This window comes from Hirundo rustica, chromosome 16, assembly GCF_015227805.2.
Source record: "Hirundo rustica isolate bHirRus1 chromosome 16, bHirRus1.pri.v3, whole genome shotgun sequence".
Taxonomy (NCBI): domain Eukaryota; kingdom Metazoa; phylum Chordata; class Aves; order Passeriformes; family Hirundinidae; genus Hirundo; species Hirundo rustica.
This window is the reverse complement of record NC_053465.1, coordinates 13,268,270-13,289,606: the sequence shown is the minus strand read 5'-3', so window position 1 is coordinate 13,289,606 and position 21,337 is coordinate 13,268,270. Positions and strand designations below refer to the sequence as shown.

Sequence of the window (21,337 nt, the reverse complement as noted above, 5' to 3'; positions counted from 1 at the left end):
GCTTACCCATCCTGGAGGCCAGGGGGCTCAGGTGGCCCTGGCAGCAGCACTGCTGTTGAGAGGGGACCGCACAGGTCAGCATCAGTCACAGTCTGCGCCAGCAGTCACCAGGTGACATATTACAGCCTCATGGCTCTGGTTGCTGGTGGGTGCCGTGTAACATGCGGAGGCTGAGATAACTGAGTGAAACTGTGAGGCACAGCCTCAGTGCAGTGCAGATTCACCCCAGGCTCTTACACAACATCACTGTGGGTGGCCTCAAGATGAACAGACCAGCATCAAGATGTGTAGCTCTGTGCTGAGACAGATGGGGGACTGAAAGTGCCCTCTGAAACTGTCATGCTCATCCTCAGGTCTTTACCCTCTCCTCTGCCATGAGGGAAATGATCAGCATTGCACTTGTATCCTTCCTAGCTAGTGCTCTGCCCTACCTACCCTTGTCCCAGGCTTACCTGTGTTCCACTGTACGCAGAGAAACCTCAGCTTCTTCCTACCCTGGTGGTTCCATCATTTGGCATCAGTCATACAGCTGTGCCTCAGAAGACGCATGGCTCAGCTCTGGATGAGGCTAGCTGGCTCCATCAGCTTTGGTCAGTCCTTAAGCCAGTCTGGCACCTGTGACACCATCCACTAGTCAAGAAATGCCCAAGCCAATGCCCAGAGGCATCAGCCCACACAGAAAGCCCAAGCAGTCTGGTGTGCCCAAGCAGTTGGTTGTGTCAAAACACACAGCACTTCTGAAGGTCGCATGTGAAAGGACATCAGAGCAGGGGGGACAAGGAAAGGGCCCATTTTCATCTCCCACATGGAGAGGAGGGGACGAGACAGCAGCATTCCCCTTCAGAGACCTTTGAAAACCTGCAGGTTTAAGAAGCCAGGCCTTGCAGATCCCAGCTGGATGGATAAACACAAGTGTGCAAGAATGAGCAGGGCTGCTGGGTGCCCCTAGGGAGAGACTCCAGTCTCACCTTTATTTACAACTCACTGAGAGGTAAGGGCAGAGTGGAAGAACAGAGAACAACAAAGAACTGCCTGAAAAAGAGTAAGAGGAGAGATCCTGGAAGTGGTCAAACCTCAAAGGCAGTATCACATGGGAAGCAAGAAGCGCAGCTGGGAAGGAATTCAGGATGCTGGTGGTTGTGAAGGTGGACATGTCCTGGCACCCAGAATCCCCTCCATGTCCTGGGCTGATCCCTCAGCATGGGCAGCAGGAGCTGGGAGGATTCTGCCCCTCTGCCCCACCTGCAGAGCTGCCTCCAGCCTTGGGGTCCCAGCACAGGACGGACGTGGAGCACATCTTCTGGAGCACATCTTCTGGAGCACATCTTCTGGAGCACATCTGCCACTCCTTTAGCACCTCCCACAGACTGACCTGGGGTTGCTGGTGCACAGCCCCATAACCTGCAGCACTCATCCCACAGCGAGCTGGATGGGAGAGGACCCTCCCTTAGGGGCTGGAGTTTAAATGGCATGAGGCTGGTGCAAGGGGCAACATCCACAGCTCCTCCAGGTGCCAGGGCCAGCAGGGCAGCTGTTCTCGCCTACACTCTGCTGGGAGCTGTACTCCAGCTGGCTTCCAACATCTTCCTGCAGCGCTCTGTTGGATCTGACCCTCACACCAGCTCCTTTCCTGGACAGAGGATTCCCTGCAGGTGTAGAACAAAAACAACACAGTCAGCTGCAACTCAAGCAAGCCCTACGTTTTTTCAGTGCTTAAATCCTTCTCTGCTGGGCAGGGCAAACGAAGCAGTCAGCTGAGAAGCAGGGAGACACTGATGAGCCAAATGACCATCAGACCCTGCCTGTGGTTGGAGAACAAGTCTGATGGAGGGCTCAGGATGAGCCACTGCTCAAAGCTTCCCTTAAAAACAAACTTTACAAATGCCTCCACCTCAGGTTTTTGTTCCCAGATGAGGAAGCTTAGTCAAAGGACAAGAGACTCTACCCAGGTAGGGCAAGGACAACCATGTTTCTTGTGTCACCATCCAGTGCTCTGTTCTCTAAATCAGTCTTTTTCCTTTGTCCCAGCCCCTCAGTCCCAACCAGCTGCTTTTCCACAGCTTGGATTAACCAGCTCAGAAGCCTGGGCAGGTACACACACACACCAGTGAACATGGGGAACACACATCACACTTGATATACCAGAGACATTAACATGGACAAATGAAATGGGAACAGAACATTCCTATAAGACACAACTTGAATTTATGTTTATTTTATATATATATTTATATATATATATACCTTTGTATAGATTAAACTGGGAGGGATTTTATCATATACATTTTTTTGGTATAATACATGAGAAACAGGGACAGGAACACAGCAAATATAAATCAGTACATTCCTTCAGTGAACTCCTTGGCACACTGAGACTGAAAAATTGCGTGCAATGGGGAGACAGAGAGAAGGGAAATCAATTTTATTAGAAAAAAAGAAACAAGATAATCTACATACAACTGTCAACAGAGGAGCAGCACTATAGATGGCAAACCTGTATAAATTAAAAGAAAATTCCACTCTGAATCTACTATGCTTTAAAGTGCAACGAAGCCTGATTTATTTACCTACAGAATACAGGAAAGTTTCCCCCTCTCCCCATTTCAATCTACCCCTAAAAAAAAAAAAAACAAAAACAAACCAAACAAAACCAACCGAACAAACCAATAAAATAAACCTAAAGGATATACATTATCCACAGTCCTATAGAGACGCCTACATCTACTCAGTAGCACCAAGAATCTGATATGGGTGTAATTAAAATCAATTAAAACTCGGGAGCAATGGTAACATCTGTCAGCTGCTTCTGCAGACCTCCTGCCCTTTCATGAGTGCCTGGGGGAGACGTGGCTCTCCCTGTGCTGGGGTGACGGTGGCCCGGCGGGTCTGGCAGCAGCACAGCACACACAGCACAGCGAGAGCAGCGCGGGGACGGGGGGACACGGGGCAGGACCCCTGTGGGGTCTGCACGGCGGGGTGGGGGTGTCACACACCTGGGCGGGCACCTGCGGGGAGCGGGACTGACCTACACCGAGAGGGGAAGGGTTGTGCGAGTCCAACACGCGCCACGAGCCTCTTTGGTGACAGGGTGATGGGAAGAGGGAGGGAGGGAGGGAGGGAGGGAGGGAGGGGGTCAGCACAGCCCCCCTCTTGTGAGCCTCTGGCTGTATTGTCTTCCGAGGCCAGAGGCCTCTGTGCCACAGTTCATCTGTCTCCACATGCCACCTCTCAGCAACCCTCAGAAGCCAAAGGTCTCCTGGGAAGCATAGACCATGTAGAGGAAGCCATCCTCATCCTTCTCCTGCTCATAGATCTCTGAGATGGGGGTGGACACGCTGACCATGCTGTGCTGGTTCACCAGCAGGAAGAACGCCTGGGTGGGATTCAGCTGCAAGCGGCGCCTGCGGGGGCAAGGGCAGGAGAGGCAAGGTTAGCCCACCTGGGGTGGGTGCCCTGAGAGCCAGTTCCACCTCCCCAGCAATGCTACTCCCTTGGGGCCAGGTCTGCACAGCCAGGGCCTCCTCAGAACCTCCTCCCACTGCTCAGGACATGGTATCCATGAGTCCAGCCAAGCTGCTCAGGCTCCAAGGCCTCCTGAGCCAGGATTCTGCAAAGCCCTCTCCTCCAAGTGCTACTGGCAAGGGCAAAGCAGAGGGGCCTCTTCCCTCTGAGCTGAAGAATAAAAAGAGGGGATGGGACCCCTTCATTGCTTGTGAGTGTCCCCTTGAGGGAGAGACCCCAGACCACCAAAAGGTAACAAGAACCTGCTGTCCTCTGGCACCCCACAATAGTCTGCACCACACACAAGGATGCTGAGGCTGCCACATTCCCTGCCCTCAGCAGCTGCCTCTGCCTCACCCTCACCCCACCACCCTGCCTGTGGGTGAGGACAGGCTCACAAAATGCCAGCTGAGGCCACCCCACTCACCGGATTATTTTGACCAATTCACTCATGTTGACATGGTCTGGGACAAGGAACTTGGTCTTGTCCAGCACTGGCAGCTGTTTCTCCCCTTTGTAGCGTTCGATGATGACCTGGGGGGAAAGCCAAGGGTAGGATCAGTAATGTTCATAGTGCCCCACATGCTGGTCCCAAGGTCAAATACAAATCCAGCTAGCATGGGTAGAAAAGCTGAGGTGAAGCCTCACTTTGCTTCACCCACACAGGAAACAGAACAAAAAGAAGGGACATGAGGAGTAACCACCAGGCTGGCTGCAGGTGGCTCTTCATCAGACCTGTGCCCAAGCCAGGCAGTGAAGAGTGTCCAAAACAATGAACTAAAGCATCAAGTGCTCTGACTGGCTGAGAAACAGTGGGCACCACTGCAGTGATACAGATTCTTGTCCTCTGGCATGTAGACCAGTGAAGTATTTTAACATCACTTTCAGGCTGACCAAACCCACAGGTTTTGCTGGCTTGAGCCACAGACAGCTCATGGTGCAGTCTCCTTCCCCTTTCCTTTCTGCTGCCATTCAGCATCCTTCTGCCTGCTCAGGAACAGCTGTGGATATTCCCAAGCAAGCAGTTTTTAGAAGTCCCAGTGAAGCCACCCAGGCATTCCTTCAGAAAGGGGATGTTTGGATTCCCCCAGTCCCGCTCCTTCCATTAACAGTCAGACACACTGACTCCAAGAAGGATCAGAAACCCAGGGCCACCCCAGCTGTGCCCTGAGCTTCCCAGGCACTCCTGCAGGGTGTCACCACAGGGACAAGCCAGCCCACCCTCTTCCACCAGACATCTTGCTTGGAAAAGCTCTTACCATCCCTACATTCTGAAATGCCCGAATGATGATTTCTGATCCATTTCCCTGCTATTATAATTAATGATTTCCTTCTGTGAAGCTGTTTGCTGACAGCCACAATTGCTGTTCTAAACCAGCCTGGAAAGGTACCTTTTGTGTTCTGAGAAACAAAGTGGCAGGCAGTTAAAATAGAGAATGTGCTTTTAAGTAAAATTAAAGTAAGTGAAGAATATACAGATTAATATGTTCCTATTACAGTGATGCTCTCTCACATCTCTCCAGCAACCTGATGTTTTCCCCACAGAGAGACTCATCAGCCCATTATCCTCTCCTACCTGAGACTGAACACTACTTTTCACTATAAGGCAAGGAATTGCCATAATTTATTTTCCCAGGTCCTTCCCAAAAATACTCAAAAGTTTTCAAACGGATTTTGGCAGCAGAGGGAGGGAGCAGCGTGCAGAGAGGAGGATCCCCAGGAGATGGCTCTGTGGAGCCAGAAGAACCAGGGAGCCTCTGGGAACACGGATTTCCCTTTCCTTTGATGCCTCGTTGACACATCAGCCTCTGGCAGCAGCAGCAGCAGCAGAACTCCTGCCAGCCTCTCCCAGAGGTGGATCAGACACCTCGGCTGCAACACTGTGGCGTCACCAGCGAGCTGGGACTGTCTGGGGAGCCCCCCCAGGTCATGGGGCTGATCTGACAGGGCTGGCAGCAGGCAGTTCCTGGAGGAGAGAGGGGTGTGAGGTGCCTTGCTGGGAGCTCTGCGCCAAAACGGCCTCAGCAGAGCCCACCCTGGACAAACCCACCCAAGGAGAGCCCAGGGCCCGGGCAAGCAGCACGTGAACACCGGGTATCACCCCTTCGGTCTCTTTTGCAAGGGAGGATCTGATTAAAGAACCATTTTCTGCAACAGACTAAACCATGCTCTGGGACCTTCCCCACCAACCTGTTAATGGCCCTGCCCTCCAAGGAGGGCACAGGGAGGACAAGAGGAGCAGAACCATCCTACTACGTTTAACTCAAGCCTTAAAAGGACAGGTGAGTATTTTGGCTGTGGAGAGAGAAGTCTTGAGGGGCTGAGCACGCACTCAGGATGCTGCTGGGAAACACACAGGCAGCAGTGGCCTTCAGCTTTTCAGTCTGCATGAAGGAGCAGCTCCACAGCAGCTGTTTGTGCATCCACCTTTACCTGCAAAGAGGGCCCTGCACACCTGGATGATGCCTCAATTCTTACAAGAGCAGGACCAGAGCCTGGTGTCTCTTATTACCTGCCAGTCCCATCCCAAGGAAAACCTTTAGATTAATCCAAGAATGGCATGCAATGGCTGTCTGGGCTCTTTGAGCAGCAGCTGCCTTGTGCCCTGAGCAGACAGAGAGCCTCTCATGTAGAACAGCTCCAAGAGTTTCTGTTCCCAGAACATGAGCTGCTATTTGGGTAACCCAGCTATGAGAACAGGTGGCCAATGGACAAAACGTTCTTGTCTAGCTCTGGAGGGAAAAGCATGATCAAATGCTAAAGTTACATCCCTGTGGCCACAGGGCAAGTGAACACAGCCACCCCCCATTCTGTATCCTCTTCCAAGCTGCTGCCTTGAGCCAGGGGGTTCCTCAGGGTGGGACATCTGCTCTTGCAGAGGGAACCCACCACAGATCTCTGCAGAAATCAGGAGTGGGCATGGGTGGGGAGAGGAAACGCTCAGGGCAGAGCCTGAAGTCCTGGTCCTACTGCAAAGGGGGCTTGGACAGTGTTTATAAACACAGCCTTTGTTGTGGGGCCAGTCTGGAGAGATGGGAAGGGAGTTTGGTAGGGAATATGGCCAGATGTGGTGGTCAACAGAGGCAAGGTCCAACCAGGAGTGAGGCTGGGAATGCATTCCCAGCAGGCACAGGGGCTCAAATGTGTGTATGTAACATCTCCCCGACATCACTGGCCAGGCACAGAAACTGACAGAGACACACACAGCACTCAGACAGACACAGCACAGGCTGCAGCAGCCTCATTCCGTCCCCCTCTGGCAGAGCAGGGAACACACCCTTTAGAGGCAACAGACACAGTAGCCCTCAGTCAAAAAGGTGCTTTGGTGTTGCTCCATCCAGAGTCACGTCAGCGCTGGACACTGGATCTGCAACTCCCCAGAAGAGTCCTCCCAGGAACCCAGAGAAGGTTGCCCCTTCCTCTGAGTTCATAATTTGGGTTTCCATCCACCCCTGTGCCTGGGCAGGGCATTATGTGGGATCTCCCACCTGCCATTGCCTCTCCATGCTCCTCTGTGGGTGCTCAGATGAAGCCAAGAGAGCCCTCTCTGCACAGCCCAAACACCCCTCAGCCCTCCCTACCAGCACGAGGGGTGGCCCTGCCCTCACCCCCTCTTACAGCCCATCACTCACCAGGCCTGCCTGAATTCAGCATTGCAGGGCTTTGGGAAATGGTTTGCTCCCGGTGCTGCCCAGCACAAGCTGTTCCCCAGCAATTCCAGACTCTCTGAGGGTTCAGTCATCTCCAGAAAGATCCCTGAGGCTGAGAGCAGGCAGGGACAGTGCGGGGACACAGGCTCCCTGTCCTCTAACAGTACAGAAGATGATTCTGAAAACACGTATTGAGGCTGTGGATGGGGGTTCCAGTGAAAAGGCTGGAAGTTCTCTCCTTGCTCTGACTGCCCAAGGAGGAGCTGCCCTGCGAGGAGGATCTGGAGATTCCTCCCCAACAGAGCTGGGTGTGAACGGCTCCTAGTGCCAACACAACCATCCCAGCAGGAGCTGCGTGTGCCTGTGGTCAGCACTTTCTACCAGAGCAGGCAGCTCTGGGAAATGCAGAGACAGCAAAGGAGCCCCTGGCATGAGGTGGACAGGGGACCTGCCTCCTGCCTATGTCCTTATTACATGTGCCAGTGGAGCGTCCTGGGATGTGACTTCCCTTGAAACACAAGCGAAGAACTCCACGCCAGTCCCTTCCTCAGCTTTCCCTGCAAGTACACTCATGGAAACAGGAGAGACATGCTCTTCCCTGGGCACACAGCCAGGCCTTGCCCTCTGCAAATCCTCCTGGCCCCCTCTCAAAGCGAAAGGGATTCACCCAAGGACTTCAGCTGGAAACTGGAGATGCAGGAGGGCAGCAGGTGCTGCACAGCCTTGCTGTGGTTTCTGTCAGAAGGAAGGGTGTGACCTTGGATCTCCCTTGCTCCCCCGGGCTGTGGGCTCAAACCCCTCTGCTAATTCCGAGCACCTCCCCAGGGAAGCCAATCACTTGGAAAACACAGCTCCTGTCTTTCACAGATGACCAAGACCTTCCTACAGCCGATGAGCCTGCAGCGTTTGGACCACCACAGTGCCCACACCACACTCCTCCTGCACAAGGCTCTGAGCACTGCCCAGCACTGAAACCTGCAGGGGCTCTGCCTTGGGAGAGAAGAGAGACAGCACCAAAATGGTGTTGGGGCCTATCAGGAACCAGGCCTTTGAAGACACCAGTGACACAAAACACGGCTGAACCCCACAAGGCCTTCATGACCCTTCTCACCTCCTGATTCTTTTTACCCCTCCAGCAAAACTTGCATTGTGGTGTTGACCTCCACACAAAGAGCACTCCAGCCATGGGAGCTCTCCCACATGTCTCAGTAATGCCATAAAACTCTGCCTGTGGATGCACAGCTCTGGCTCCTTCTGTCCATTCCCCAAGCAACACACATTTGTGTGCAGGCATTTGATACGTGCAACGTGTGTGCATTTTACGTACAACTTATTTCTAGCCTGGCCTTACTGCCAGAGCCTGAATGCACTGCAATCAGCTCTGCCACAACTCTGGAGAAATGCAGAGCCAGTCTAATGCCATTAAAACCACGATAAAAGCAGAGGTGAGCCAATGTGTTGATGACCTGGAGTATTGGTAGCCAGGGTGCTGTGAGGGGCAAGCCCCACTCTGCTGAGCTGGAAACACGTGAACACCACAGTGGTGGTGGGAAAAGAGGAGGAGAAAGAATTATTCTGGCTAGAAGACACTGTGTTAAAAACAAAACAAGACTGAGGCAGTAGTGGACTAAGATGGGCCAAGAGCAATTTGAGACAATCAGTCATGAAGGCCAAATACTGACAGTCTACAATTTTAAGACAAGGTTGATATTCATCCAACACCGAGAGGGAGCTGAACCAGGAATCCTGTCTTTTTGGTCACAGACGCTGTGATACTGCAAAGAGTAAGCTGAGCAAGCTCCAAGTACATAATTTCATAGAATCATGGAATGGTTTGGGTTGGAAGGGACCTAAAAGGTGAGCAGGTACACCTTTGACTAGACCAGGATGTTCCAAGCTCCATCCAGCTTGGTCTTGAACACTTCCAGGAGTGGGGTGTTCCTCTAAGTTCTCCATCTTCTCAGGAAAAGAGTCAAACACTCAGGTACAAACTCAAAAGCACACTCACAGCCAAAGAACAACTCAGCATATTAGGTGTGACGTGGGCAGGAAGAACTGCAAGTTCATGGTGTCTCACCTGTGCCTGTCAACTACAGGTACTGGGAAAGCACAGAACAGTTATGAATGATCCTAAGAGAGACTCTGTGCTTTCAATGCAGAGAACATCAGCCCACACATCCTCCTCTGGGCCAAGAGAAATCCTTACCACGTCATCCAGGAAAAATCAGGTAGCTACTACAGCAAAAAGAAAAGCCATTTCAGAGTCTTCTCCTACTGCACTAGCTTAGAAATAGATTTGAGATCAAATCAGTCCCCTGCCTCCAGGGCAGCATGGAGCTTTAGAGCAAGATTGTCCTTTGCACCGCAGAGAACACGTCTGCCTTTGAGGAGCTGGCACCCACAAGACACTGGAGGCTCATGGGGCCCATCCTGTGTTGATTCCATGGAGCAAAGTTTTGCAAGCTCCATGGAGGCCACCCAGGAGCACAGAGGGGTCCTGAGAACAAAGTCTAACAAAGTGAGAACAATCACTTACCGGGATTTTGTTTGGATGCTGCTCTCGGATCTGCTGCACTTCTTTACAACGATCCGCTGGAGAGAAAGAAATAAAGAAATGAAGTTAGAAACACCTGTGGTGGCAGGGCAGGCAGAACTGAGATACCGACCCTGCAAGCCACAGCCTGACCCAAAGAGACGGACATTTCCCCAGGAATGCACGTTCTGCTCACCAGGCCTTTTCTGAGCATGGTCTGCCAGATGTCAGCTTCAGTGACCAACCCTTCATGGCTTCCTAGTGCCCCAACCATCCCCCCAGGCTGGGACACACCACTCTGCCTGGCTAAACTGGGCAGCACACCTGGAAATCAGGAGAGTGAAAGGAGACCAGAAAGATAACAAAACTAACTTTAATCCACCCCAAACAAATGCAGCTCCTGGCAATGGGTGCAGGGCAGCAGCACAGCTTCGGGGGCTGCAAGCTCAGGCTCTTTGTGTTCCCAGGATGCTTCCCCCAGGGAGACAATCCTCCAGCTGGGGCTGGGTTTTAGCCATTTCCTTCTGCCTGTTGCGCACTTCCAAGCACTCTCTGGCACAGTGCCCTGGTTCCAGAAGAGCTGCACCTTGCCAAGAAGGTCTCCTTCCCTAGCACAGATTTATGGAGTAGCTACAACAGCTCTTGGCCTCACAGAAAGTATTTCTAGGCCTGGATGCAGGAAGAAAACCTTAAGCAAGGAGATGACCCATGTACAGAAAGACTTTTCCTGCAGTTGTTCTCCCACTTTCTATTTCTATTCCATTCTCCTCCAGAGTTTATATTTATTGACACACACAAGAGGCAGCACACAAAGCTTGTAGTGTCCTCCTGGGACACTACAGACCTGCACTCCTGGAACTGCCACTACTCTGGGAAGTGCTTCACAGCCTACCATGGCCCATCTGAAATGCCCAGAAGTTAAGGGTGTGCAGGGGGGCAGGTCAGTGACTGAGCACTGCCTAGAAAAGAGATCTGGCTATTGCAGAATCCGTCACGGGACCATGCTGCCACACCAGCACCGCACCGGCTCCAGCCTGACTCCCATCACCAGCTTACACAGCCCCAGCTGCTCATGGCCCACTGGGATAATGGAGGGCTGGATAAATGCATGTGTTTTGAGTGTTTTCTCCTCAGAAACACTGAGAATTTCTCCTCTGAGCGTACAATAAAACGTTATTGCTTTTATGTTGAATTTAGCTTGATACGACTTTGGGAAGAAACTGGAGTTTCTTGAAAAGCCAAAAGACTACAAATCACTAGATGATAGAAAGTTTTGAGCACCATTTCTGCCTTCTCTGAGACGAAAATATCACTCTGCTAGAAACTGTTAGACCTTTTATTCTGTAGGACTCTAAAGGTAAGCAACACAGAGCAAAATTATTTGGATTTCATGAAAAAATCAGGCATATTTGGTTTGGGATTTGTGACTGAAGATGCAGCTTCTCATGTTTCCTTTTCATCCAATCCAGTGCTCCAGGGATCCAGAGTCATCCTTGTGATACAGACAATTTTCCCCTGAGGTACCGATCAGCCAGGGAGTCACGCAGACATCAGCACCACACGTGACACTGGTACAGAGACACCTCCCTGGGCATGCTGAAGGACACAGTGCCAGCAGCACCCAGCCCACATCACCCAGCTGGAGCAGAAGCAGCTGTCCCCTCCCACAGAGCCCCATTCCCACATGTTCACTTGTGTCCAGGATGGAGCATCCAAAAGGCTGGAGATCCAGAGCTCAACTGGGCAACGGTGATCACCATGGAAATTCCAGCAGCTTGACTGCAGCCAGCTCAGACTTCTGGATGTTAACAGAGCCTGCAGAGCTGCGTCCTCACGTTTGCCCAGTCATCCTGGCTTCAGTAGCCACCCCAGCCTGCTTCTCTCTCCATACTACCAGATGGCCATGTGGATGAGCTTCCTAAACACCATGTGCTGCCCTGCAAGGGCACAGGACTGTTTGCACAGGAAGCCCCAGCAACGCAGCTAATTGTGAGAAGGGTCAGAGAAGGAAATTTGCTGAAGGCATGTTATCATGGCTAGTAAATGAAGATAATCTTGGAGCATCCAGCTATCCCAAGCTGTGTGTGCCAAAGGGCAGCCACACGCCAGACACCCCTTCCTGCTCCCTGGAGGCATCACCAGCTAGAGCACAAGATGACACAAGCCATCACCACCTTCATTTACATAGTGGAAACAGAGGTGCCTCCTGCCCATTACACTGAAAAAGGCACCACACAGAGGAAGAGAGTCCATCATCACCCCAGCTGCACATCAGTGCCTCAGGATCCCACCCCTGGGACCACAGTCCTTTGCCCCCCAAGGGGAGCAGAAGGGGTACCTTGGAACAGAGGTGGCTGCTGCAGAAAGCTCCTTCCAGGCCTTGCTGACTCTGTGCTCAGGAGGAATCAAGGGCACGAGACACCAGTGACAGAGCTCTCGGCTACCCTCAAGTCTGCTGGGCCACACTGGAAGCTCTCCTGTCCCACCCTTTAAAACCTGCCACATGCCCAGGACCTGCTCCCCATGGCCAGCTGGACCCCAGGGCTTTCGCAGCCTTCCTGACCTCAGGGCATCCTGTGGCAGGAGGCTGATCTGCAGGTTACCACAGTAGAATGGCAGCAGGTGCTGCTTTACTCTGGGGGCTGCTGGATCTCTCCTGCAGGTCCATGGATTGCAACTACAAGCACCTCAAGCACTGCACTTCTTCCTCTGGCCTGGAATGGCTCACTTCAGAAACTTCTTTGGGAAGGCAGTTGGGAGCAATCCCACCTAAGGTGCTCAGGGTCCTGAATATACTGGCAGAAGTTTCCTGGACACCTGAAGCATTGCTGAAGAGCACACTCTGTCCCATCTCAGTCTTGGAGAGCCAAGGAAGCAGGCTTGGCAATCAGGAAAAGCTGCATCAATCCCTGGACAATTTCTGTGCACACAGGAGTTCAGGCACAAGAGATCTCCAGCAAGAGATAGTGATGGTCACCCACACCCTCCTCAGCCTGGGGCTGGGAGTGAGAGGCTGAGCCTGTGACTCATGAAGGCATCAACATCACACAGCAGGAAGGGCTATAAATACCAGCCTTAATTTAGTGTCTATACAGTCTAATCTAAGTCACAGGAATACAGAGAAAACGGTTAAAGAGCACTTCAGAGAAACCTGGCTGGAGGTGCCAGCACCCGAGCCCCCACGGTGCTGAGGACAGGCAGGATCCCCCCAACCCCAGCAGTGTTTGCACACTCAGGTTTCATACACAACAGGCCTGATCTTAGAAGCTTTGTTCTTCTCCTGCAGCTCTCCCAAACTATGCTGAAGTTGAGACTTTCCCCTTTCCTGCAGCACCTGGCTGCCATTAATCCTTAGCCAAAGTGCCGAGCAAACCAGAGCTGTTACACAGCCCTGTCCCCGTCCGTGTTCTCCTCCTCTGGTCTCTCCCCGCTGCCAGGGGAGCAGAACACCACACCTGCTGCAGCAGCTCAGGGGCTCCAGCCTCCTGCTGTTCTGAGGAGCTGAGCAAGAGTGATGACCTGCACAAGAGGGAAGAGCCCCATCCCTGCTCCAGCTGCGGGCACCACACCTCTGCCGTGAGGGAAGCCAGATTTCTCCCCAGGGCCAGGATGTCGGACCTCAAGATGCAGCGTGATAGAAAACACACAATTTTATTGGTTATTCCCAGAGAAACTTCTCTGCTAGGGCCTATTGAAAGACAGGAGTATTTTTGTAGCATTGCATATGCCAGAAAATTGCCTATTTCTCCTCCAACTGCTGTTTCAACTGTTAAGTACCAACAGCAAAGCTTGCAAATTGCCCAAAACACCAGAATCTTGGCTGTTTTCTTGACTGAGGTCCTTCCCAAGCTGTGCTCCAAAAGATGCGAGCACACAGTGTATCCCATGGCAATGCAGGATGAGATCATTATGGCAGTTGAGAAGAACAGTGGAAAATTTTAAGCCACACTTTGCAAACATCAACCTTTTTTATCAGCAGTGCCCAGGAACCCTGGCCACAGGAGCCAGGTCCCTGCTGTGCTGGGCGCTGTGCAGACACGGGATGAAAGGACAGTCCTGGATGCAAAAGAGCCTCAGCAGACAAAAGATACAGATGGTGGGACAGAAGGAAAACACATGGCAAGTCCTCCAACAGCGCTGTTGCATAAGGGGCACCGTTTTTCAGATTCTAGACAAGCACTGCTCAGGCACTGGTGCTGCCCCAGGGCAGCAGATGGATGATAGGGAGAGGCCCTGCTGGCCGTGATCAGCAGGAATGCTGTTAGGAAAACACCAGTAAGAACAAATACCACCTGGAAACGTCATCAGCTACCAGATAAACAGCTCCTGAGCTGAGCAAGGGCTGTGTGTTGAGAGCAAAGCAGAGACCAGAAATGCAGCCGTGAGCTACTGCCTGTCCCTGTGTCCCAAAGGGTACAGACATCTGTGGCACCTCCAGCAGGCTGCTGGCCCTGTGGCTTCTCCCTGACATCCACACAACACCCTGCCAGCCAGCCCAGAGAGGGATCTGCCTAAAATTTGAAGCATATGCAAATATGAACACGTTTCTTCAAGAAGCTGCTGCGGTCAGTCCCAGGGCAGAATGCTGCTAGAGCATGGACTTCTCTCCGAGAGATTCTTGGAGATCCTTCTCTCCAGGAGAGGAGGAATTGGATGGTTTGAAATCAGGATATGTGTGGGATGAGCTGGCAAGTGCTGGAGACACAGGCCAGTTATGCAGGTCATTCCAGATGAACATCAATGACTATTTCTATAACATCACACCACCCTAAGGCCAGACACCTCTAACCACCAGGAAACACTCCCAAGAATGTGTCATGGCTCACCCAGCACCTGGCCTGTCCTTGCCCAGGGCTCCTTCTCAGGCCAGTGGTGCTGCGGGATGAGCGAGAGGAGACTCCCACATCCAGGAAGGAAGGAGGTCGTGCCCAGGGCAGGTGTCCTCAGCACCCCAAAGGGTGTTTGTCCCAGGCTACATAGGACAGCAGCACTGCAGACACCTGACAGTGCTTCTGATCATCACGTTTATTTTATTTGTCTGTCTGCAAAGCTGGGTGATCCAGACAGGACAAATGACTCAGGACCAAACCCACACTGCTCTGAACCCAAAAGCTTTGAACTGATAAAAAAACATGTCTGTGCATCGTGGAATAGGTGGAGTCTGGGGCTCCACTGTCCCTGAAAGGTATTACCAACATGAACATAGAGCAGTGAACGCTCTGTCTTCATGACTCTCCATCCCATCACTATAGCTGCAATACCAGATGTGCAGTGTCTGAGAGGATTTCCGAATGCCAGGTTCTTGGGGTCCTGTGACTGCAGAAGGATCTCAGCAGCTTTGTTCATTTGCAAAAGTTCCAAATCTTCCTGGCTTCAGAACAGACCTTGAAAATGGATTTTAAAACACCAAGAGGAAACAACTTCATTTTTCTTAGCAGTTTAAAAATGTAACAGGAGTAGGATCTTGAGTCTGGCTCCAGGAATGAGCATTTGCATCTGGCAAATCATGATAAGAGCTCAGCTCGTGATCAAGCAGAGCCACACCACAACTGTGAACTTTAAATACATGTCAAGACACTTGTCCTCCAGTTGTACACTGGAGTGATAGACAAGGAAGAATGGCATTAAACTGACAGAGGGCAGAGTTATGTGGGATATTGGGAAGGAATTCTTTCCTGTCAGGGCAGTGAAGCCCTGGCACAGGGTGCCCAGAGGAGCTGCCCCTGGATCCCTGGCAGTGTCCAAGGCCAGGCTGGACGGGGCTTGGAGCAGCCTGGGATAGTGGAAGGTGTCCCTGGACATGGCAGGGGGTGGAATGGGATGGACTTTAACGTGCCTTCCAAACAAAACCATTCTGGGATTCTGTGATCCACCCCTGCCATGGGCTGTGCAGGATGAGCACTGGACCTTCATCATCCAAACAGCTTAAAACTCACTGCAGCCCCCGAGCACGAGGGGCAAACGGGCAGCACCTCCCGTGTCATGTCAGGAGGGCAAACGGAGTATTTACATCGCAGTTTCGGATAAGGAACTGATTTTTTGCTCAACATTTAATCACAGTTTCACTATCCTTGCTAAAGGAACAGCAAGTTCCCTCTGTACAAGTCCTCGGGAAGCTGCCGTGCCAGGGTTTCCCTCTGCCTGCTGCGTGACCTTCCACCTGGACAACCTTCCCATCTATAAGCCTCCAAGACAGCAGGAGCACACGCAGATTTCTCAGAACTCCTCAGGACACTTGAAATTGCTCAAGGAAAGACCCGGCACTCCCGGCAGGACTGGAATTCGGTGCAGCCCACCGTGCACCTGCATGCAGCACGGGTCACCGCTATTTGTGCACAAACAGGCCTGGACATGCACAGATGCTTTGGGGACACGTGCCAGACACCAGAGTCTTGAATTCATTCCTGCATTTTCTCTCACAGCCTTAAACCACCTTCTGAGGACAAAAGGCAGCGAACAACAGCGTGACAGAGCTGGTAGTGTTTACACACTGCCAGTCAACCATGGAATGTCACACGAGCAGGTGACACACTGTGAGACCTCCCAAGTGACTCTCCTAGCTGTGATCCCTGCGGGGACTGGCCACAGAAGGAACACCCAAGCCAAGGGACATGACTTATCCATGGCTCATGGCTACTCGATGACAGAGGTGGCAAGGGCCTACCAGCCTGGCATCCCCTGGATTCACCAGCCTCCACCCTTCTGGCTCAAAGGAAGATCTGAGGTTTTTACAGTGGGGAAGAAAAAAAAAAAAAAAAAAAAAAAAAAAAAAAAAAAAGTAATGAACAAAACACACAGGTTTTATTATTTCTGGCTGCCAGTCAGGACCTTGTGTTATATAAAAGAATAATAATAATAAAAAAATCAAAATCTGTGGTCTACATCTCAGGCTGGTATTTGTTCTGGAAGCCTGATAATTACCCCCACGTTCAGTCACGTCACAGAATGTCCTCGGTAATTAATCCAAGACACAGGCAGCTAAGCAGCAGCTTGGAGCAGCATCCTCCTCTCAAGGAATCCCATCTCTCAAAGCACAACTGCCAGAGCACAGACACCCTGAGGACCAGCCAAGGACAGCCAGGGCTCAGGGACTGACCCCTCATCAATATCCAGATGTTTTTCCAAGCCACCAACAAGCAGAACTGTTGTGATAAGCACAGGATAGTGTGTGAAGCAGACAATTCAGCCACTGCTGGTCTCTCAGTGGGTACAGGCATGGCTGGCTCACACTGGATGAGTTCCCAGGGACATTGCTCCCCAGAGCCACCGGGTTTTGCTCCACACCCACCGCTGCCTTTCCTCTGAAGAGGAGTGGCTTCCCTCAACCAAAGGCTGATCTCCCAGAGGATGGAACCTGGGATGGGAACACTCTGTCCACAGAGGGTGAGGTCAAACCTCGGTGTTTGTCACCAAGCCAGGGGCTCCAGCTGAGCCACGGACACAGGAGGTGTGTTCCTGCCTTCGTTTTGGCCGCCCATGGGGGCACAGCACCGAGGTACTTGTGGGTCAGTCGGCCAGGATCCAGGCCCATGTCCATCACCACGCTGGTTTTGTGCTGCACTGAAAACACAGCTGGCAGCTGCTGCCAGCCCAGTGGAAACCCCCGCTTCAGGAACAGTGGGACAATGCTCCCAAGGGCTCATGTTCCTTTCGGGAAGTGCAACGGTGTCGTCAGGCTGCTGCACGCTCTCGCTACTGCCAGGACAGCCTGTTCCTCTGACACAGACCACAGCTTTGTTCTGGGAATTGTTTTGGACTCCTGCAACAGATCTGAACACGCCTCAGCCTCTGGGTTCAGCACATGGATGCAGAGGTGCTGCCACATTTTACCCCCTGCACCCATAGCAAGGATGTTCTGCTGCCAAGGACCTCACAGAGGTCACCCGCCCACCAGGGACCACACCTCAGATCAGGGAGCAGTCACAGCTCCGTGCCCTCCACACACCTTGGATCAAAGCCCTGGTGCTTCCCAGCCAGTCCCCTTCTCAAGTCCTCAACAATGATGAAGAGAAATCAGGAAATTTTACTCAGGAGAGACCCAAGACCAAGCAGATGAACAAACATAAGAAATTCACAGAAAAAATTCAAAAATACAAGAAGGGGCAACACAAGCTTTGAGGAAAGAAGAATCCTCACTGAGGAGCAGCAGACCAAGACCTAAGGCAGCCACTTGCCATGAAACTGGAGCCTGGGTGCCTTTTGTAAACAGCCATAGCCCTGACTCTGCCTTTTTGCCTCTTTTTTGGAACCGTTCCATTTCTGTAAAGTTTTGAAGCCTCAAAAATTAAGCCATTCTGAGGGCACAGAATCACTGGACATGTTTTCCACCAGCCCTCTCCAACTGCACTGTAAACAATCGCTTCCTGCTCCTGTTGTGTAATGATTCAAAGACAGAAACAAGCTGTATTTACTTTCTCCAACAGAATAATTCCAGCCCTGACCCAAAGCAACTGTGGGGGCTGCCAGGCCTCCTCCTCCTCCTCCCCTCCTCCTGGCTGAGCTCTGCAGCCCAGTCAGCTGAGAGAGCAAAAGGGCAGAGGAAAGTACAGAGAAACAAGGAGCACTTGCAGTTGCCGGCACAAACTCCCTCACCCCTCTGTCCCTCCTGGGCTATTTTAATCCCGCTTTCTTTCAACTGCTCTGAGCCTCAGATTTTGTTTTCCTTCTGGCTCACGCAAAGGCTGAGCAATCCACGAAGGCGAACCAGTCTCCTCTTGACCATAATAAGCTGATTCTCACTAGTTTAACAGTAGGTAGTTACTAAGGGGCCGATTTAGGACTTTATTGGTTTTAATACGTAGCTTAGGAGAACACAACAGAGTCCCAGCAAGTATCCCAAGCTCCCAGGCTTCGGCTGGTTCCTGTTTGTGCGTGTTCCCTTGGCTCGGTCCTGGGGCAGGGGAGGGCCGGGTAAGCATTCAAGGCCAGAAGGGTTGTGCTAATAAAATACCAAATATTTACAGTTTCCAAGAGAGCAGCAAGGGGCTGGATCAGCAGTTTTCAGCAGGCAAAAGCTCCGATTTTAAAACTCATGGAGGAAACGCCCTCACCTGCATTTGGATGGTCACTGGCACAATATGAGGTTTTTTTATGGCATGAAAACACCGATTTCAGCATTATAGCCAGTAAAGCTCAACTGATACCCCTCCCCAGGAATTTAACCTGCCGGAAACACACACCTCTCCCTGTGCCAGCTGGAAAAGGGCAAGAGAAACAGCAGCTGATGTTTCCTCGGATCCACTATCGGGTCTGGAGATAAAATCGGGGACTTTCTACAGTCACCTCCTCACCTTCTGAGCCTCCCCACCACGCACCTTTGACAAAGAGGCGGGGAGGACGTGAGCATTGACTGCTCTGGGTCTCCACAACCATCACAGAGGGCGTGTGGCAGCCTGGAACAACAACCGCCCTAACGCTGGCGAGACGGGGAGCGCGGAAGGCGATTTCTGAGGAGGTCTTTGTGCTCCGACAGTCAAAAGGGACACCCGGCCAGCACCCTCGTCCTGGGCATTCCACGGCCGCCACGGCGCCCCAGCGAGCCCGGTCCCCCGGAGAAGCGGCGCCACGGCGGGGACGGCGCGGGGCCATCGCGGCGCTCCGGCCGGGCGCGGTGCGGCCCCCCCGGCGCGGAGCGGGCCGGGATGACATCACCGAGCGGCGGCTGCGGCACCGCCGCCCCCGGCCCCTCCGCTCCCGCGGCCGCGCCCGCCGGGGACCCGCGGCGGCCGAGCCCCGGCCCGGGCGGGGCCGCCCCGCAGGGCAGCGCGGCGGGGGCGGCGCGGGGCACATCCCCTCGTCCCTCCGTCCGTCCGTCCCTCCCTCCCTCCCGCGCGGCCGCTCCCGGCCGGTCCCGGCTCACCGAAGGTGCGGCGCTGCTTGAAGGGCCGGTCCGAGGGCATGGCGGCGGCACCGGGACGGCACCGGCACCGGGCGGCTCCGTCTGCGCTGGGGCTGCGGCGGAGCGGCGGTGACGTCACCGGGCCCCGCCCGCCGGGGGCGGAGCTCGTCCCGCCCGGGCCCCGCCCACCGCCGCGACCCCGGAGCGCGGCCCCGATGGGCCCCGAGGGGAGCCGGGGCCGCGAAAAGCGTGGGGCCGCACACGAGTTTGGGCTGGAAGGGAGCTGCCACGGGCAAGGACACTTTCCACTGTCCCAGGGTGCTCCAAGGCATGTCCAGCCTGGCCTTGGACACTTCCAAGGATGGGACAGTCACAGATTCTCTGGGCACCCTGTGCCAAGCCTCGTCACCCTCGCAGGGAAGAACTCCTTCCCATTATGCAATCGAAATCTCACCTCTTTTAGTCTAAAACCATTCCCTCTTGTCCTATTGCTCTCTGCGCCTCTTTTTATTAGCCGCAGTGTGAGAGAGAGCAGGTGGTGACATGGGGACAGCCGTGCTGCAGGAGCACCGTGGCAGAGCATCCCCATTTCCCAATGGCACATAATGCTTTATTCAGAGATGACCCCTGACAAGAGCATTTTTTTCCAGTCCTGATGGAGCAGAGCACCGAGGGCCTTGCTTAAGGCAGCAGAAGTACACCTGTGCTGGGATTTCCAGAGGTGCTCAAAGGACAGATGTGTCCATGACTCCAGCCTGCAGTGGCTTCTTCTGGACATCTCAGCTGGAAACACGTTCCAACGCTGCCAGCTTTGGGCAGCAAACGTGGCTGTTGTGAGGAGAGTGGAGGAGAAGGAAGGATTATGTGAGGATGAAGACACAGCAGCTCAGACCACAGATTCCAGCCAACAAACCTGGACAAACTGCTCTCACACAGATACTCAGACATTTGCAATTCCCACATCTACCCCAATCATCTCCCCGCTAACGAGCCTGTTGTTTTCCCTGCTGCATTCACAGCCATGGCTATGCTGAATATATTAAAGCCCGCAGCATGACTACAAATAGGGCAGCTATTTCTGGAGCTGGTAAATGAATCAAAACCAACTGCAAACAGAGCGTCAGTGTTTCACCAGGTCTAATATCCCTCCTCACTGCTCACCACAAAAGGAGCTGTATCGTGCTGGAGCAATGTCTCATTGCTACAGTGAATTGGCACAAAACAGGAGCAAAACCAAAATGTTAAAGGATTAAGTACAACCTTGGTAAAAAAGAACACGTGAAAGATGCAGTTTTGAAAGAACTGCTCCAATTATTGTGTCACCAATTAAAACAAATATACATTTAACGAGAATTTAAGAAATTCTTGTTTCCTTGTTGAGTTTACCCAAGAAAGAAAACACTTTCATGGCCAATATAATGCATTTCCCTTGAGCAAGCAGTAGTTAAACAAGTACATATTGGTAAGGAAGTAGAAACTCTTCAGATTCACTTTCATAATTAAGGTACAAGCAGAGATATTAACCTCTGATATAGGTCCTGTTAATCAGAGAATAGTGTGGAGAAAGCAAGAATGTTGAATCAGACATGGCAAGTGCTGACCCTTACAGTCTTCATCCTCAGCAAAGGAGTTTATTACTGTTGCTGTAAAGTGTGAACCTCTTTTTGATGAGGGGAATATGGAAGTCTTTCCAGTTTAGTGATGTGGCCCCTGGTTTTATCCATACAGACCTCATTGCAGGACTGGGGCCATAATCTCACAGACTATTATTCAGACACCTGGAGAGGAAGAAAAAAACATATTTCATAGGAGCTC

The 21,337-nt window shown here is 52.4% G+C and overlaps 1 protein-coding gene across 1 annotated transcript; it reads right to left on the bottom strand.

Annotated features, from left to right (window-relative positions):
- Window positions 1-2,407: 2,407 nt before the first annotated feature.
- On the bottom strand, window positions 2,408-19,656 carry MAP1LC3A (microtubule associated protein 1 light chain 3 alpha). Its single transcript, XM_040079898.1, has 4 exons — window positions 19,544-19,656; window positions 9,688-9,743; window positions 3,929-4,035; window positions 2,408-3,401 (listed from the first exon to the last, which is right to left on the bottom strand). The coding sequence occupies exons 1-4, from the start codon at window positions 19,581-19,583 to the stop codon at window positions 3,239-3,241; spliced, it is 366 nt and encodes a 121-aa protein (XP_039935832.1). The 5' UTR covers window positions 19,584-19,656; the 3' UTR covers window positions 2,408-3,238.
- Between the last annotated feature and the right edge of the window lie 1,681 nt (window positions 19,657-21,337).

Excerpts from the sequence above, each read along its gene's own strand:
- MAP1LC3A (XM_040079898.1), bottom strand. The coding sequence starts at position 19,583 with ATGCCCTCGGACCGGCCCTTCAAGCAGCGCCGCACCTTCG. Across the intron at positions 4,036-9,687 it reads AGCATCCAAACAAAATCCCG|GTCATCATCGAACGCTACAA; the intron begins GTAAGTGATTGT and ends CTTTCCCCCCAG. Across the intron at positions 3,402-3,928 it reads GAATTGGTCAAAATAATCCG|GCGCCGCTTGCAGCTGAATC; the intron begins GTGAGTGGGGTG and ends TTGCCCCCGCAG.